The sequence below is a fragment of the Colossoma macropomum genome, unplaced genomic scaffold (genome assembly GCF_904425465.1).
Source record: "Colossoma macropomum unplaced genomic scaffold, Colossoma_macropomum, whole genome shotgun sequence".
Classification (NCBI taxonomy): Eukaryota; Metazoa; Chordata; class Actinopteri; order Characiformes; family Serrasalmidae; genus Colossoma; species Colossoma macropomum.
The window spans coordinates 28,511,463-28,531,022 of record NW_023494803.1 but is presented as its reverse complement, the minus strand read 5'-3'; the positions used below and the strand labels follow the sequence as shown (position 1 = coordinate 28,531,022).

The 19,560-nt window shown below is 39.0% G+C and overlaps 1 protein-coding gene across 1 annotated transcript; it reads right to left on the bottom strand.

Moving 5' to 3' along the window:
- Positions 1–3,223, bottom strand: stx11a (syntaxin 11a). The gene is made up of 2 exons (XM_036593295.1): positions 2,864–3,223; positions 1–1,909 (listed from the first exon to the last, which is right to left on the bottom strand). The coding sequence occupies exon 2, from the start codon at positions 1,900–1,902 to the stop codon at positions 1,018–1,020; it is 885 nt and encodes a 294-aa protein (XP_036449188.1). The 5' UTR covers positions 1,903–1,909; positions 2,864–3,223; the 3' UTR covers positions 1–1,017.
- Between the last annotated feature and the right edge of the window lie 16,337 nt (positions 3,224–19,560).

The following is a 19,560-nucleotide window of genomic DNA, read 5'->3' as shown; positions in this document are numbered from 1 at the left end:
TTCAACATTTCACATACTGTGCTGAACTAAATTAAAATAATTATGCTCTCTTTGTAATGAAACATGCAGCTGATCAGCGCTCTGTAAGTATTGACGATAACCGAGATATGCAGAGTAAAGCATATTGTGGTGTATTTCGATGTTATTTAACAGAATACGATAAAATACTGTCATATTATCCACTCTATGTATTACTTATTGTATTAGCAGTTAGGAATTTATTGGGAAAATATTTGTATAGTGCATTTTTCAGGATCTGCTACAGCTACCATTGCTGATGTAAGACTGTAAAGTACTGCATTCTCCTCTACTATCAGTTATGTAACAGAAACTAGAATAGAGAAGTTAAAAGAAACCAGTAAAAGTAACTTCTTCCAAGACATAACACTAAAACTACAAAGTAAAATTATTTATTAAATTAATGATAACAGTGAATATTAACAACAGGTATTATTAATTGGCTGCACAATGTGCCCACTTGACATAAGACATAAAGCTTTCTTGCTCTGCAGACATAATACCCTTTAGATACTTTTAAAATACACGGACACAAGTATGAATACTTTTTTTTACATTACTACAATTCATGAGAACTGTTCACTGTTCAACAACTCATCTCCACATGCACCAAATAAATGTTCTCTAACATCTACCCAGCACAAACAGTGACAGAACTGTATGAAGATAATATGCACTGCTATTTTTGTGGTTAACAACACAGTGAGCTTGGTCACACCTATCACGCTCAGGCCACTGGCCTACAGCACTCTCTATATGCCAAGCATGAGGAAGTAAATCAAAATGCAAGAAAGAGGTGAAAGAGGTTAAATGTGCCTGCCTGTTAATCATGGGACCCTCATGCAACAACAGCACGCTGCTTTGCATCCGAGTGATCAACCGCACAGTTAACTTTATTGTTCTTTAAAGCCACTATGCCTTTAGTAAACAGGCCTATTATTGTGAAAGGCATGATTGTGAAAGGGTGAGACATGGGCGTGCATTAACGCATGTTATTCATCACTTATTGCAACACGGGAAACAGCAGCAGAAGAGCTGTCTGCATGGGTTTTTCTTCTTGTATTTCACAGCTTTCTTTATCTCTGTAGTAGCTCTGCCTACAAATTCCTGTGTCGCACACACATTGGCCTCAATGTTGTCCACCATAGCCCCTTGCTGCTCTACTAGCAGAGCCAGCTGGAAAAAGAGATCGTGAATGTCCCGTATGCGGCTCTCCAGTTCCAGAAGCTCCTTGTGACGGTTCTCAATCTCATTGAGCGCTGAGCGGAATGTTCTTCCATCTGTGACCAGGTCATCAGAGAACACGTTCCACTTCCCAGTCTCAATCATCTCTTCAATCTGGTCCCCAGTCACCTCCTTGCCCATGATCTCCGCCTGCCTCTGGATGCGCATCTTGCAGCTTTCCTTCTGTGCCATCTCAGCCTCATTATATTCAGACATAGCCTCATGGAAGGCGCTGGTCAAAGAAATGTACTGGGAGCGAGCCATGCGGACCACCGCAGAATGAGCTCCATGTTTTTCCTCCAGATTTTTGCACTGCGCATCCATCTGCTGTAGCTTCGCATACAGCTTCTCTCCTTCGGCTTTGATGTTGCGTGCAATGGCATTAGAGTCACGTTTGATGCTGCTGATGCGTCGGACGGAGGTGAGGAAACGAGTGTTCTGCTTGCCCAGCCTCTTCACCTCCATCCTGAGGTGAGCTATTTTTTTGTGCATCGACTGGACCTCCCTGAACACGTCGTCCATGACGTCCTCACCCTCGAACACCACCGCATGCTGCTCCAGCTCGCCATTGTCTATGTTCTCTCCATTTTCTGCTGAAAGATGCTCTTCCTGCGAGAGTTTGGTTTGAACATCACTAAGGTCACACAGTCTGTCCTTCATATTTCTCCTAGAAGATAACAAAAGGACAAAATTAGTTTGAAATCTGACTTGATTTCACAGGTTGTGGCTCAGGGTTTGCTGAGACACATACCCAGATCATGTTAAACCTCAGTGATGCTGAGAGATGACATATTCCAATGCAACCAGCTACAGATTCTTGTGACTTTTGAATTGAGAACATAGGCCTCTTGACATTATTCCTGCGTAGGAGTAGAGTTTTTGTTCAGTCACCAAAACCCCCTTCTTGTGAAACCCCTTGCATTATAAAGCCATGCCAGTACTATTGTGTGACAGTTATGACTTGTATTTTTTTCCGAGTGATGGAAATCATGCACAAATCATGATGCTTACTTCCTATAAGACCAAGTATAACCAAACAGAGAACCACCGGGTGGGGACTTCCCTTTACTTAGTAACAAGGACACCAGTAAAAAAAGTAATATGCTCAAATCTGTATTTGAATCTCTACAGAAATCCTTCAATATTAGTGGATAAAAGGAACTAAATATAAAACTGTGTAATCATGGGGTCTGTTTGGTTAAAGCAGAAGTGAGATATTTGAGTGAGGTATATATACAATGTCAGTTAAATACACCTCTGTACAACGGCATCTACACTTTGACATTAACTTTGACAAGCAGCCCATATTTAAGCTCAGTCACTAAAAACAGAGAAGATGGCTTCCACATGAATCAAACATGTTGTCGTTGAGCAGGTTTCACAGTCTAATTAGCCCTTACATACTGCTAACTCGGTAAACACGACAAGCATCAAACTTCATGGTCGAGAACATCTCATTTCTTGTGTTTTCTCTGACCACCTGCCAGCGACTCAAAGCTTTAGATGCAACCACTAAAAATTTAAATGAAATAAGGTACAAACCCAAAGAAACCTGACGCTGTAAAACTGTAATAAAGAACTCTTACCTTAACAGAACAGAACACCTTAAAGAACAGCTTACCTTATTTCATGATCTGTCGGCTATCCAGAATTTGTTGGTTTAAAACACAACTGAACAAAGCTTTTAAACTTGCTCTTCCTTCATCTCACATCGTTGCAGGAAACAGCAGAGAAGCGACTTAGTGGGAGTTTCCGAAAGTAGCAGTGGTCGAGCTTTCTACACTCAGCCTCGATATGGCTGAGCTCATCGAGACCAGACTTTGCTCAGCATTACAACAAACTCTGAGCTCTGACTGAGGGAAATGTAAAGGCGGACTAAACGTCGTGATCATCTGTGGTCACAGAAGGGTAAGTCGTCGGTGAGGTAATAATGGAACCGCACTAGTTAGCCAAGCAGGCGCTTTCCTAAAGCACAAAGATTTAAAATGTTGAATCTTTTGAATTCTGTACCTGCCCATGCCAGGTTGCCAGATCCCGCCAGCAATATCCCATACTATCAATTAGATTTATGTTCATCTGAGTCAACTTTTGGAATGAACTGTAGTCATTATATGTACTCTCTAATTAATCCAATACCAGTGTGGTTTAGTAAAATTTAATTAAAAAAGCACCTGATACATATGGTTAGAGGAATGTGTAGTTGATCCAGTGGCCTGATTTTGCCATAATGATATACAGAGGGAGATATAGAGTTTTATTAGATTTTATTAGATAGACAGGGGGTCCAAAAGAGACCACTTTGACCACATGACTCTTTTTGCTTTTAAACCTGGAAATATACAACATAAACAAAAGTGTGAAATTGACCATGTTGGGGCCTTTGCACAAAAAAGGTCAGATTTTGACTGCAGTGCTGTGAATGATCTACCACCCAAATAATACCTGCTCAGCTGTGGTCCTGAGAGAGTTCTCATCACTAAGCAGGATAAAGAAAGCCCAATACATTATGCAGAGAAACAGATGAACTACAATCTGTAATTGTAGAACTACAAAGTGCACCAGTATGTTAGGTGGAGCTCATAAAATGGACAATGAGTATAGATACAATATAGGTGTACCTAATAATGTGGCCAGTGAGTGTACAATACTGTACAAAAATCTGAGCCAAGAAAATTGTTTATTTATCTTGACAGTATGTGTGTTATTGCCAAAAATCAAAAATGCTGTGTAACGGAAGTATAAGTACAAATAAACAAAAAATATAATACAATGTAACAAGAACATTTTGTTTTGTATTTATCTCGATTAGAAAAATACAATTAGAAGAACATGTTTGGTTCCTGACCTCTTGCTGCACTCCAGCCATTGCATGGATTTGTAAATTCCACCAGCAGCGCAGGTGATTACATTTAATGAAAGATGTAAAGACATGCAATCACAGTGTGTGATTTACATGTTTATATTTATTTATTTTAAAGTTAGTTTTTTGGATAAATAAATGTTTTCTTCTCCTCTAAACAGCTTTATATATAATGTTCTGTTATGCACAGCACTGTAGGTTTAAAGTGTGATTCCACATCTGTACATGTATTGCGATAGATACTGTCTGACCTCATGTTATTGGGTCATCCATGTTCCTCATTAATTTAAAACCGAAGTGTTGTTGGTATATCATGCCCCTGTCTCCTCCAGTTTCACCACATGTGATTTTACACTAAGCTTCTTCTTTTTTCACATCTTTAGCCACAAAATCCAGCAACCCATTTTAATGGAATTCATTTTAGTCATTATATGTACTATATATATATATATATATATATATATATATATATATATATATATATATATATATATTATTTTTCAGAAATATTATTTTTAGGGTACTTGTAAATAAGTGTAATTTGAATTCAATATTCCACTAATTTGGTTATCTTTAGATCAATACATGGTTTCAGAATCAGTTTTATAAACATTTCAGGTTATATGTGCAGATCTAGTAAGTGGAGGCAGTTACCTCATAGTTGGCCTGCAGAAATTGACTGCACAAGGATGGCTTTACTCTTTCCTCCCCTGCTAAAACAGTAGTACATTCAGTATAATGTTCTGTGGAGGTCATCATAGCATTTAAGCAGTTCCTTATTTGGGCTTATATCTATTAGCACAATGAACAAAGGACAGTTTCATGTACAGATATCAGTCATAGGTTGTAAAGTGTAATCAGTGTGACCGAGACTGAGACAAGGCCTGTCTGTAGTGGTTGGCTGTTATGCCTGAGAGGTGAGTGCTGTGATGATGTGAATGGAACGGGTCAAAAACAAGTTCAAAGCAGCGTTTGAAGATCCAACATCACCTAATTAAATATCTACAGTAATTGACTGAATCCTATAAGGAGAAGTGGAGTGTCCTTTCTAGAAGTGAAATGAACAGTATGGTATTTTTACATGAATACATACATAGAATAACTAAATTTGTAAATAAATATTTTCAGATAAAGAGGTTATGTGTACATGCTGCTATGGAAAGTACAAAAGGGAATAAGTCTGGAAGGTCTACAGATGAAAGCCTTTTTAGCCAAAATATGTGACACATTGCTGGAAAGAGTTCTAAGAAATTGTTCTTGTACTGAAGCAAATAATTAGTTCTATTAGAGTACAATACTAATTTGAGAAAATAAAGTACTGACATATCTATCCATGGATTTTTCAGAACCTAATTTTCTCACTTATAGCTTGTTGCACTACTGCCTTGTACCTAAACATGTCACCATCAGGGCACCTTTCCAAGATAAGTACTCCTCAAGGTACTTTTCATTGATATTTTGTATAGTTCTGTTGTTTATACTTACACCAACGTATACAACACAATGAACTACTATGTACAAGGTAACTTGGATTGTACGGGAATGTGTGGTGCTGGCCAGTAGAAAATCACCAATGCATGATTTTATGTGATTATATGATGCAGTGCAAATTGATACAGAGTTTAAAATCAAGCAGGCCTGACTGCGCCATTGCACTCAGTAATCGCCTGCTTTGCAGACTGCAATCCACCCCATTAAATATCCTAGTGGGTGTGAACCATCAAAGCCCTGAAAAGATCACATAGCCTAGGCCTTAGCAACTCCTCTGAGTTTGTTTACGTCATTCAAAAAAACACACTGGTCTTCTATTCAGTCAGAAACCTGGCCGTTAAAAGTTGCCACACAGGATTGAGACGCAAGTAGCTGCATGCAGTGTGTGATCATCTGTATTAGTACAGACTTGTTTCTTGGATATATTTTAAATGCTTTATTATAACCTCACCACATGGTGGCAGTAGAGCTGAGAGTAGGTTTTACCTCACTATGGGTTGGTTTCCCAGACAGGGATTAAGCCTAGTCCTGGACTACACTTTCCGTTCAGTGGAATCTCCAGTGAATCTACATTCAGACACAGAACTATGTTTAATGCCTGTCCTGGAAACCAACCATATAAGTCCAAAAGTTTGTAGACACCTGCTCATCAAACGTTTCTTCCAAAATCAAGGGTATTAATAGGGAGGTTGTTCTCCCTTTGCTGCCCTAACAACCTCTACTCTTCTGAGATGGTTTTCACTTCATATTGGATCATTGCTGTGAGGATTTGATTGCATTCAGCCACAGGAGCATTAGTGAGGCCAGGTACTGATGTTGAGAGATCTTTTCACAAACAGCACTCTAAACCATCCCAAAGTTATCGGATGGAGCTCCATCACAACTGAGAACACAGTTCTGCTGCCCCACAGCCCAGTGCTGGAGGCTTTATACCCATCTAGCTGATGCTTAGCATGGTTGCTTGTGCAAATGGAACACCTGTGTCAGTGATGGACGTGTCTTAAAGTAGCTGAATTTAGTTATTAACACTGCTGCCCTTCATGCTGCATACTGGAGATTGATTTCTCTGCCTGGGCAAGTACATCATGCTACACCAATAAGGATCTTTGAGCAAGAATCTTAACACTACACTAGGTGTTCACCCTACCTCTGAAAACAGGATTATACTATAAGTGTCTGAATATTTTTGGATATGGTGTACTTTTAATTATGAATTGTTGCAGATAGATATATCGGATTTTACTCATTGTTCAGATGTTGGGTTCATGCCTGTGTGAATCAATGAATAAAGCTCTGAAAGTGAATGTTACTGGTTATTTACTTGGGTTGATTTATTACGCAGCTACAGCCATGGTCTGTTTTTGTGAAATGAACATTTGCCAACAATTATTTTTACAAGGCTGTAACTCATGTTCACCCTGCTGAGATCCTACATCCTTAAGGTCAAAATGTCATTATACAGCAGGTTTTATTTGGGAACATGCCCTGAGCTATAATACGGTCTTTTTTTTGCAGTTGTTTGCACTTAGAGGTTATTCATAAAATAGGCCATGACTGACAGGAGCACAAGACATCCACAGTCAGTGAGTTAATCCAGACTCAGTCGATGGTAGTGGTGGCAGGAAAAGTGCCTTAAGAGCTTGAAGAAGAGCATGAAAGGAGCCAAGACTCAAAAGGAGAACACATCCTCCTCTGAGCAACACCAGACATCCTATAAATCCAGCTTAAAATAGGTGTATTGTACTTAGGAGATGTCACCGATCCAATACCAGGTATGGGTATTTGACTGATATCAGCAGAAAATGCGTTTTGAAGAATTTAAATAATTTCAAAGCTTAGTAGATTTTAAAGAAACAATTTCAGATCCAAATCAATACCAGCTGACAACTCAGCATTGAAAAATTGGTATGTGTATTGGAAAAGAAAAGTGGTACATGCAGTCTCTAATTATGTGGTTGTAGGTGGTATTACCGTCATTTGGGTGCACTGTCTCTCGGTTCTCACATAAGGTTATTAAAACATACAAGACGAAACGTCTCATTACCATGTTACACCCTGAACAGGTCGCCAGTCCATCGCAGGGCAAAAACAACACACGAAAGGGAAAAATGTTTTGTTGATGGAACCTCCATTGTACTGGGTAAAATTATAGTTCTCTCAGTGCTCTAGCTTCTTGTTTCAATGTTAACACAAACAAGCCTCCAGAACAAAGACAGCCTTACATCATATAGAGTACAAGAAAATTCCAAGAAGTTACTTTGTTGTACTTTCTTATCTGACTGTTATGTCATGCTTTTATTACATTAGCTTGTGGGTGTATTTTTGCTGTATGCTCAATAGCCTGTTCACTCTCCTCATTGAATTAGCTGTTCTTGCTAAACTTCCTGGCTGTGGTTTTGCCAGAGAAAGTGTAGAATGCTTAAAGGGCCCATATCCTGCATTTTTCTTGGATTTTATTTTGCCCCCTTATGGCATTTATGTTGTAAAAATAAACCTAATTCATTTTAGCATGACCATTTTCCAACTTTTCATTGATTCTCAGAGTAATTATGCAGGCGAAAATATCATTGTGGGTATTTAAATCAAATTAAAACTATGACAAAACGGCAATTGTTTATTTTCAATGGATATATTGAGAGATTAGCTGTTCTGATGGGTTAAAATCCAGTATAATTCATTAAAGTGAATATTTTACTTTTTGTGAGAATAAAATTCTACTCTGTGTCTACCACAAAGTCCTGTTCAACGAGGAAGAGCTCAGAATGTAAATATATAGAAATAATGATTTTCCAAATAGAGGATCACTCACTTTTGTTTAGCTGGAAGTGTATGGCCTTTCCAAGTCAGACCATGCAAGGCAGGCTCAGATGAAAAACCTTTGTATAAATGGATAAGCCAATAAGAGAAATTGCATTTTAGCGTTTCCACACTAATCACCGCGTACAGCTGCCCTCGTAAGGGTTTGTGGCTGACTGCACCTTGTGATAGATAATGATGAAGGATGAATGACAAACATGGTACCTGATGAAGAATCAGAAACCAGAATGTGAACTTTGTTTCACTTTAAATGAATGCCTGAATGTATTGTGTGAGCAGTTTGCCTCTGTAACATCTGTCTTGTTTATGGTACATGAAATAAAGACAAAAGCAATGGATTTGTTACTTATTCTACTGCTTTATTAACTTGTTTACAGACAATACCAAACTTGCAAAGATCCAAAGATGTGAGAAGTGAACGGGCAATGTGAAAGAATATTTGAACCGGTACTCTGCTCTCTCTTTGCTGCTTTTTAGTAACTGCAGTGGTCAGAGTTAAATTCACCCCCAAAATAAGTGCCGTTGATTTAGTTAGTGTTAAGCAGAGGAAACCAGAGGGCACATTATGTAATGTATGAGTTCTTGGGAAAGTGGACCATCCCTATTACTCTATTACTAGCACTTTGAATGGCCTTTTTTTCCTTTAAATGCTACACTGACGTAGTGCATAAGGCACATTAAACTAGACAAATACCTCCCATCCTTAAGACATTTTAAGACACCTTATAGTCCCAAAGATTCCGTGAGAAACATGTCAAAAGGAACCATGATTACCCAACACAGAAGCACGCAGAGGTCCGTGTGCAGTGTTTCTGTACAGAAGTGGTTGTGGGCATAACTTGCCACTTGTGTATAGAGCTTTTGAACCATGTAATGTCTGAAAAAACATCAGCTGTTTTTGGTTAGCCAAGCTGTGAGTTGTGACTTAAATTAACTGATCCCATTAACTAACTATGGGAGGCTGCACAGCAACATCAGTGTTTCAGCTTCTTTTATAGGATTAACTTTTATGTTTGTCATGTGTTTTGAAAAGTGTCTTTAGCTCAGTGCTGACTACATATTTTTCTCTGTTAAACAGCAAACAAATGTTAATTACAAATAAAATTGATGTACTTGTTGGTTTAGTAATTAACCTGTTGTTTTAGAAAATACAGAAGTAAAAGGCTTTATTGTGAAGAATATTTTATGGCAGCTACAGTGGCCCCAAAAAGTATTTGGACATTTGTGCCATACTTTAAAATGTACATTTGGTGTGTTTGGAAACCAGAATGTCAGAGCAAGCGGTGTCTGTTTTAAAGAGACTATTTCAAGACCTTTCGAAAGGCGGCTGGTGTGTTTCAGATCGTTATCATTTGAGCAGTTTCTACCCAGACTTCTGCAGGTTTGCATCTAGAATGCCTTTCTGCACTTCAGTTCATGAGCCCACAAGCTCACTGACACCACTGTAAGAAAAACAGCCCCAAACTTTGACATGCTTTAGAGGACCCTTAGTGCAGTCTGGTTGGAATCCTTCTCCAGGCTTTCTCTATACAGAGCCTACCATCAGTCTGATGTTGTGCTAAAAGTGTTTTTCTCTGAAACAAATATCATTTTATGAAGTAACCTAAAGAACTTCAGTAACCAATGGTTAAAACGTCCAAATACTTTTTGGAGCCACTATATATTTACCTCTGTTAAGTGCACAACATTCCACATGAGTGGAGCTAGCTGGACTATACTTTACTCACAAAATGCTTGCAGATTTGTTTTCCTGTACATTTTCTATCTATACAGAATTATTCTCCAGGGTTCATATTACAGAAACTTCTTAACTCTGAAATCTTAGATGTTTAGTCGTTTATGACAACTTCAGTTGGGACTGAATTTGGGACAGAAGCTATTACAGAACAACAGTTCTTAAGTTCATAATCTGATCCTCCAGATAAGAAAACAGTATTACGGAAACATCCTAACTAGACAAAACGTGAATGTGTGTCTGTTTTATTAGGATTTTTACGTCAGTAACGGTAGCTAACACAGCTGTCTGGCTAACTAGCTTGATTATTTTGATTACTGTAATAAAAATTTGTAAAAAATCTTGTGCTGTCAGCTCTTAACTTTTCTTAAGTTTCTGCAATACCAGCCCAGGTACCTGTTGCACTTTTTGCATTCTCACCTAACAAATTATAAATAAACTCCACATATTTAATGTTTGCTTATAAATATACAACATTCTGATTATTTTAATCTATACAAGGCCTCAGATTATAGTCCTTGGTCTGCAAAGTAGCCTGTTCTTATTAGTTACTGCCAGTGGTAACAGTAGATGTGTTGGAAATTGCCCAGTATCCAACAGGAACCAGAGGAGGTTACGCAGCTCGAACACTCCGACCTTCATCCTCATCTGAGACTCAGTTTTCCAGTCACTGTGGTACATTTCTATGGGATTCTCTAACTCATATTCCTACACACAACACATGTTCCATTGCGTTTCCTGTGAAACTGCATGGGGTTATGAACTCTGGGGAACGTGACCTGACCAGTGTTGTACTATTTATTCATTGTCCCCCAGGGTGGGTGATGGCCTTGACTTCCAGTGCAAATTCAAAATCAGTGTATCATGGTTTACAGCAGACATCATTTCACCTTTTATACTGATGTGTTTGTTTCCTGCTAGATTAGGAATTGTGGTCAAAAGGCCTACCAGCAGACCAGAAGATGGCACAGCTCAGGTCTGGCCAGCTGTCACCTAATAAGTGACTTTGACCCATTTGATATAACGTTACATTGTCTGCTTAGTTGTTCTGTCAGTTGATATCTCCTGAATATGTCAGACAATCAGTGAGCCAAAATGGTAGTGTGAAATAATTGAAATAAATCTGTTTTACAGCATAAATCACTTTGGATTCAACTTTGTAAGATCTAAATTGAGATACTCTCCTCATAACTGATAGGTAGAATTGACGTTGATATACCACTGAGTGCTATACAGCTTTTAAAAAAAAACTCCATTCCTAACTTAAAAGTAAATAGATTACAAAGATTTATGTGCTATGAAACAGTGCTTTACTTCTGGTTCGAAATTGAATAATCAGAGAAGTCCTTGAAGGACTAGGTACATAAGAGAACCATTTCAGGTCGTTTTGAGGGAAGTTGTTTACCATGCTCGTGATGCCTGGTTCACATGGCCTTGTTTAATCTCAAAATTTCATTATGGTGAAGACTGTTTCTCTCCAAAATAACATTTGACCAGTCACTTGATCTCAATTCACTCTGTGTCCAGGGGATCATGTCTTCCCTTTTTAAAAATATTTTCTTTTGCATACCAAAGTTTGCTGTCAAGATTTTTAGCCTCTGCAGGACTGTTGGTCTTCCAAATGAGCAAAAGACCTCTGACCAATTAAGCTCTACTCTTAATGTGAGAGCAGGCACAGAATGGCTCTTATAATGGGACTCATTTCCCCCACAGATGAACCCAATAACAGGCCACTCTCACAAGCCTATTACATAATATGTTTACAAGAGATATTTGAAGTCTTCACCCTTTTCTACCCCAAGGGTCCAGCTGAACAGTTCTCACCAAAAACAATAGTAAAAATCAACAGCCTTTGTTATTTACTCATAAAAAGTTCTGATGTTGTAATATAATTTGCCTCTAGGTTTCTCTTGACATGGATCCCACAACATTTGCCCATATTAACTTTCTAAAATGATTCTTCCTTGACTATGTTTTGCAAACATAACAATAAGTGAAAAGTGATATATTAAGACATTATGCTGCTTTAGCTGTACTACATTAGCTAGGAGTTACTACCATATTTTTCATTTTCTTCTGACTATATTAAATGAGATCTGTCCAGAGTGTATCCTGCCTTCTGCCCAATGACCGCTGGTTATAGGCTCCAGCACCCTCCGCAACCCAGAGGATAAGCGGTTTAGATGATGTGTGTGTGTGTGTGTTAAATGAACAAGGCAAAATTAATTTAGTTATAACACCTATCTGTGATGTGTACATAGGCTACATTTACTTCTTTGAGTGTAAGCTGTAAACTTAACTCAATGCAGGCCTACTTTGCTAAAAGGGGAATTCCACTGATTTTTCCAAATTTCTGCAAAATTAGATGTCTAAGAACAAAGTCATTCAGGGTGGTTTAATGCAAAATGCTGTGCAGAAACAGAGTCAGGATGTTTCACAGTGATGGTGATAGGAACCAGACATCTGAAGAGTTTAATGCTTCACAGAAAGATATTACATGAAATGGTTATGAATACACTGCCTGATGCCTGACACATTATTTTATGATAAGTTTTGAGAAGATTGTGACCTAAAATAAATAAAAGTAAATAAATAATAGATTTTTTCGTACTATTTTACCATTATCAACATTACACATGAAAAGAGACGGAAGACCCGCGTAGGTTCACTGGTGGTTTTGGATAGTGAATAAAATGTCTATATTTGTGTTTGCGATTCCTGGTTCCTGTCGCCATCACTGTAAAGAAATCCATGTCAGTAAGTTTCTCTAAAATGATCCATTTCACATCAAACTGCTCTGAAAGACTTTGTTCACATCGCAATGTCGGAGCAATGCAGAAATTTTGAAACCTGGTGGAATTCCTCTTTCAGGATCTCTCTGTGATTTGTCCTTGTAAAGTGTAATTGAACATGCCTGTGTTTTTACAGCAGACAATTTAAGCTCCACAATTTTCCTATAGTAACATCTTCAGTTTCCTGAGTGCCTGTTGTGCAGACGTTCCCAATCCTGGTCACAGGGGCACCATGTTCTGCACATGGTTGTGTTTCCCCTACTCTAACACACGTGACCCAGCACACAAAGAGCTGATTCATTGAGCAGATGAATCAGGTGTGCTAGATGAGGAAAAGCAAAAAAGAAAAAATGGGCAAACTGTGGGGTCCCAAAGAATGGGATGTGCAACCCCTGCTGTAAGACATATAAACAATTCTTTCAGAGATTCAGGTTCAGAATCAGTTGTCCAAATCAGTGTCTGTTAATTGTTATTTAGAATTTAGGATGTGTATACTGATCCTTTATCCATTATTAAGAAAAGAAAATCATCACCAAAAACATACCCATACAGAAATCTGATATATTGCAGAATACACACACACACACACATCATCTAAACCACCTATACTTCTGGGTCGCAGTGGGGTGCTGGAGCCTACCCCAACTGTCATTGGGCGGAAGGCAGGATACACCCTGGACAGGTCGCCAGTCCATCGCAGGGCTATTGCAGAATATGGACTTCAAATATATGACATACATTAGCATTTGTGGATCTCTCTTATATATAACTTATATTCATCACCAATGGACATATTTGTGAAATACACTATTTTGCCAAAAGTATTCGCTCGTCTGCCGTCATATGCATATGAACTTGAGTGACAGTCCATTCTTAATCCATAGAGTTTAATATGATGTCGGCCCACCCTTTGCAGCCATAACAGCTTCAACTCTTCTGGGAAGGCTTTCCACAAGGTTTAGGAGTGTGTTTATGTGAATTTTTGACCATTCTTCCAGAAGCGCATTTGTGAGGTCAGTCACTGATGTTGGACGAGAAGGCCTGGCTCACAGTCTCCGCTCTAATTCATCACAAAGGTGTTCTATCGGGTTGAGGTCAGATGTTCTATCAGGTTGCAGGTCAGTCAAGTTCTTCCACACCAAACTCACTCATCCATGTCTTTATGGACTTTGCTTTGTGCACTGGTGCGCAGTAATGTTGGAACAGGAAGGGGCCATCCCCAAACTGTTCCCACAAAGTTAAGAGCATGACATTGTCCAAAATCTCTTGGTGCTGAAGCATTAAGAGTTCCCTTCACTGAAAAACAACCCCACACCATAATCCCCCTCCACCAAACTTTACATTTGGCACAATGCAGTCAGACAAGTACCGTTCTCCTGGCAACTGCCAAACCCAGACCCCTCCATCAGATTGCCAGACGGAGAAGCATGATTCGTCACTCCAGAGAACACGTCTCCACTGCTCTAGAGTCCAGTGGTGGCGCTTTACACCACTGCATTCGACGCTTTGCATTGCGCTTGGTGATGTAAGGCTTGGATGCAGCTGCTCGGCCATGGAAACCCATTCCATGAAGCACTCTACGCTGTTCTTGAGCTAATCTGAAGGCAACATGACGTTTGGAGGTCTGTAGCGATTGACTCTGCAGAAAGTCGGCGACCTCTGCGCACTATGCACCTCAGCATCCGCTGACCCCGCTCTGTCATTTTACGTGGCCTACCACTTCGTGGCTGAGTTGCTGTCATTCCCAATCGCTTCCACTTTGTTATAATACCACTGACAGTTGACTGTGGAATATTTAGTAGCGAGGAAATTTCACAACTGGACTTGTTGCACAGGTGGCATCCTATCACGGTACCACGTTGGAATTCACTCAGCTCCTGAGAGCGACCCATTCTTTCACAAATGTTTGTAGAAGCTGTCTGCATGCCTAGGTGCTTGGTTTTATACACCTGTGGCCATGGGAGTAATTGGAACACTTGAATTCAATGATTTGGATGGGTGAGTGAATACTTTTGGCAATATAGCGTATAAACTAACATTTGAAATTGGCCATTTTCGAATATGGGGCATAGATGTTAGTCATATTCCAACAAATACAAACATAAATGTACAATACATATATTTAAAATGAAATGACAGAAAACATTATTCATATATGGATGGCCTATATTACCCATATATCATAGCTTCATGTTGTATAAGGTTTTTATGCATCTTCTTTGATTCTTCCACATATTTCCTAATGAAGTAAAAATTAGTTGTAACTAAATTCTAAAAACACACATTGTAAGCTATAAAAACATGAAATAATTGAAAACATTTTTTCCTGACTCATTTAAATAATTGAATATTTTAAAGAAAACAGATAAAATATCAACAATTATAACAGTATTGGGGTGTTTTTAATTCATGTATGTATAGTTAATATATTATGCAATATTTGATATTGATATCCAATATTTGATACTTACTTATATGTACGCAACATAAATATACATATATTTTACAATATATGCCTATTCCTTTATGACATATGTGCATATAGGGCCAAACATCAGATTTCCATATGGGTACAACCAGTGACCAGCAAGAAAAGTAATGTAACATTAGTTTTCTGAAGTACTTTCTTGACCATAGTACAGTGGCGTCCAATCTTGTGGCCAGTAGGGCTGCAGGTTTTCATTCCAAACAAGCAGGAGCGCACACTTCTTTAATCAATTATCAATCTTGTGTGATCCTACTTTGTTGGAATGAAAACCTGCAGCCACGCCAGCCAGTTGCGGACAAGATTGAACACCCTGCTCTAGTAGATCGATTGAAGTTACAATACTTCTGATGTTCTTTAACATAACACAAAAACTATTCAGAATTGTTTTTCACAATATACTTAAACAGCTTTACAGTGATCTGGGCCCAAACCCTAAATGAAGAAGCTGAGGACCAGGTAAAGCTGTTGGATGCTGCTAGTCAACAGGAGGGTGAACAGCAAATGCAAATGGGCTACAGTGATTTACACAGATAAAGAAAGGCAGGTCCAGGAAAGCATGCGAACTACAGCAGGAGCACCACACTGATATTCAGCACTGCTGTACTGTAGTGGCTGCACTGGACCAGGCAGTAACAGGAGCACATACACAGCTCAGAGAACGTGCTTTGCTAGTTCTGTTCTACTGCAACATAAATGCAAGTCCTAATGACGAAAACAATAAAAGAAAAACACTGTTAAAAAGCTAAGTCCAGCTAAAAACGTAAAGCCTACTGATCAGCCTTCATTCCTAGCAGGAAAATGCACATTCAAACTTCTTTAGACACCGATAAATCCCGAAAAAATGTTGATTTGTTCTAGTTGATCTACTGTGGCTAGAAAATAGAAATAAACAACAATATTCAAGACAGTAGCCTAGAAATAATCACAGGAAACCAAGCAAGTAGGACTGGATGCCAAGCTTCAGAATGTAAAGCATTTAGTCTTCAGCTGCAGAGAGAAATCTCTAATTTTGAATGAACACCTACTGTTAAATGAACTCTTCGTGGTCATTTGTGTCTAGCTGGACTTATAAATCCAGTAGGTGTTAATTTTGCTGCATGACAGTGAAAGGGCTGGTTTTCTTCAGTTAACCAGCTGATACAGTTAATCTTCCCTCCTCTTTGCAGCAGTAACTGATTCTACTCTTATAGGAAGGCTTTACATTAGATGATGGAACATAACTGTGAGGATTTGATTGCATTCTGCCACAAGAAAATTAGTGAGATCAGGTACTTATGTTGAATGATTAGTTGTGGATCACAAACAGCACTCAAACTAATCACAAATGTTTTACATAAATTGTTATGGCTGTATTGATAATAAAAAAACAATAATACGGTGAGTCTACCAGACCCACTGAGTAACAAAAACATGAACACCTCACAAGGGTTAAATGAGGAAAGATAGGAGGCATCCCAACTACACTTGGGGAGAGCTTTCCATTATTTGGGAGCTACTACACCAAATGATCGACCATCCATAAAGATCTATTTAAACCTTGGAACATGAAGAAGGCCTATATTACGTGATCTTAAGGTACAGGCTGTGACATATAGATGAAGAAACTCAACAAAGTATTGAGAAGCCAGGCTGTGCAGAGCTTTACCTTTAATAAGAAGAAGCTTGTACTGCAATGTAATAGGTAACCAGTGAAGAAGGATAGGGGTAATATGGTCAGATTTCTTAGAGTAGGTGAAGATCCTAGCAGTCTTTGACAGGGAGGCCAGATAGAAGAACATTACGGTATTCTAACTGTGATGTCACTAATTCTTGCACAAGCATTTCTAAATCTGCTAGACTGTGGCATGGCTGGAGACTAGCAATATAATGATGATGGAAAAATGCTGTCTTAACCAAAGAATTGATATGAATGACCAAGGAGGGGACAAAACAACTCGAGAGATTGCGGATGTAGAAGGAAGGCATTACCAGAATCCCATCACTATTGAAGCCAAGTACAGATAAACTAGATATCAGTGCTTTGGAGTTGATTAAAAGCAAGCAAGTTTTGCTAGCATTTAGGTTTAAAAAGTTCATACTAATCCATGACTGTATGTCATCAAAACAGTCAGATAAAGCAGGTGGTGGTGTAGTCTGAGCAGGGCTGATGCTGACATAGATCTGAGTGCCATCTGCGTAACAATGGAAATTTAAACCATGATGCTGTGTTAGATGGCCAAGTGGCAGCATGTATGTAGTAAAGAGTAGTGGACCTAAAACTGACACCTGTGGGACACCCCTAGTAACGCAGTAGAATATTTATGATTCTAGATTACAGTATGTTGAAAATCCTGCAGCTACAATTCTCACATACACCAAACAAAGCATCCATATCACCTCCATCCTCTATATCTTACACTGGCTACATGTACAGTACAAAATACTTCTTTTTACCATTAAAGCCCTTCATGATTTTACCCCTCATTATTTATCCCAGCTACTCCATCCTTACACCCTTGCTTGTACTCTCAGATCATGTGGTCATGGTCCAAGTTTCAAGACTCTTCCATGGGTGGGAAGTCATTGCAGCGGTTGCTCAACTCTAGAACTCATAGCATCTCTTCCCTTTCAGTCTTGAAGTCATACATACATACATACATCATCTAAACCGCTTATCCTTCTGGGTCGCGGCGGGGCGCCGGAGCCCATCCCAGCTGCCACCGGGCGGAAGGCAGGACACACCCCGGACAGGTCACCAGTCCATCGCAGGGCAGACAGACAGACATACACATTCACACCTAGGGGCAATTTTAGCACGTCCAATTGGCCTGACTGCATGTCTTTGGACTGTGGGAGGAAACCGGAGTACCCGGAGGAAACCCACGCAGACACAGGGAGAACATACAAACTCCACACAGAAATGACCCTGGTCGCCCGGCCAGGAATCGAACCCAGGCCATTCTTGCTGTGAGGCGACAGCGCTACCCACTGCGCCACCGTGCCGCCCAGTCTTGAAGTCCCAGTTATATATTTTTATCTTTTCTCTCTCATTCTGTTATGTTATATTATTGTGCCCTTTCCCTGTATTATGCGTTACGTTTTCCTGTTTTCCCCATGGGTGTGTTCTTATTCCCTTTTCTGACTGAATGGCACTATTTTTGTTGTTTTATCCTAATAGCTCTGTTCTAAAGAAATTTTTTTCTCTTCCTACATGTTCTATTATTGATTTGTAAGGGGTATTTCACAAAGTAGTGATAACTTAAGCCCAAAATCAAGTCTGTCCAATAAGAAAAGTGCTGACATACATCATAGCATTATTTTCTACCTTCGATCGTGGTTATAATGGACTTTGCTATGATGACACAAGTACATAATCACACACTGTTATGAACAAGGCAACTAAGAAATCATCTGCATTATGAAGAGGAGGTTCTTCGGTGTGATTTTTTTGGCTGTTGAGAGAGAAAATCAAATAAAGATATCCTCAAGAAACACAAAAAGAAGGAGAAAAGCAAAAAGTTTGTTGCTTCACTACCAAAGTTAACTGTTTTTTTTTTCAGTCAGAACGTAGTGCTGCACAGGCTCAGCAGACCTACATAATTCTAGCCTTACTGTTAGTATGTGTTGTAGTACTAACTCAAAAAAAGACATCCATCAAACGTTCCTAATTCTTCTCTCAAACCATAATGGGATTATGTTCTGTTCTGGGAAAAGTAATTTCATTACTTCAGCATTACTCTGTACCGGATTATCTCACTAAAATGGCAGATGCTTTCATTAAATAAAATTACCAATAAAATATATAGAAATAAGTTAAATAATGGCTTATTATTTTTACAACAATCTCAAAATTAAAAATAGAAAATATATATCGACTAGTTTTGTGTTGATTTTACCTGCCAAGATATATTTATTTCGCAGTGTAAATGATGGTTGTGCCACACAGAAGCCCAGAGCCTTGACTATTTTAAGTAATAGGGGGACACAATCCTGTCTTTTGCTTCAAGCCCCAGATTCACTAAATCGGCTCCTATCCACAGCCCAATGCTGGAGGCTTTATACCTCTCTGGCCGACACTTGGCATTGGGCATAGTGGCCTTAGTCTCATGAGCAGCTGCTCCACTGACAGTGCTTTTCTGTGGAGATTCTGCGAGCT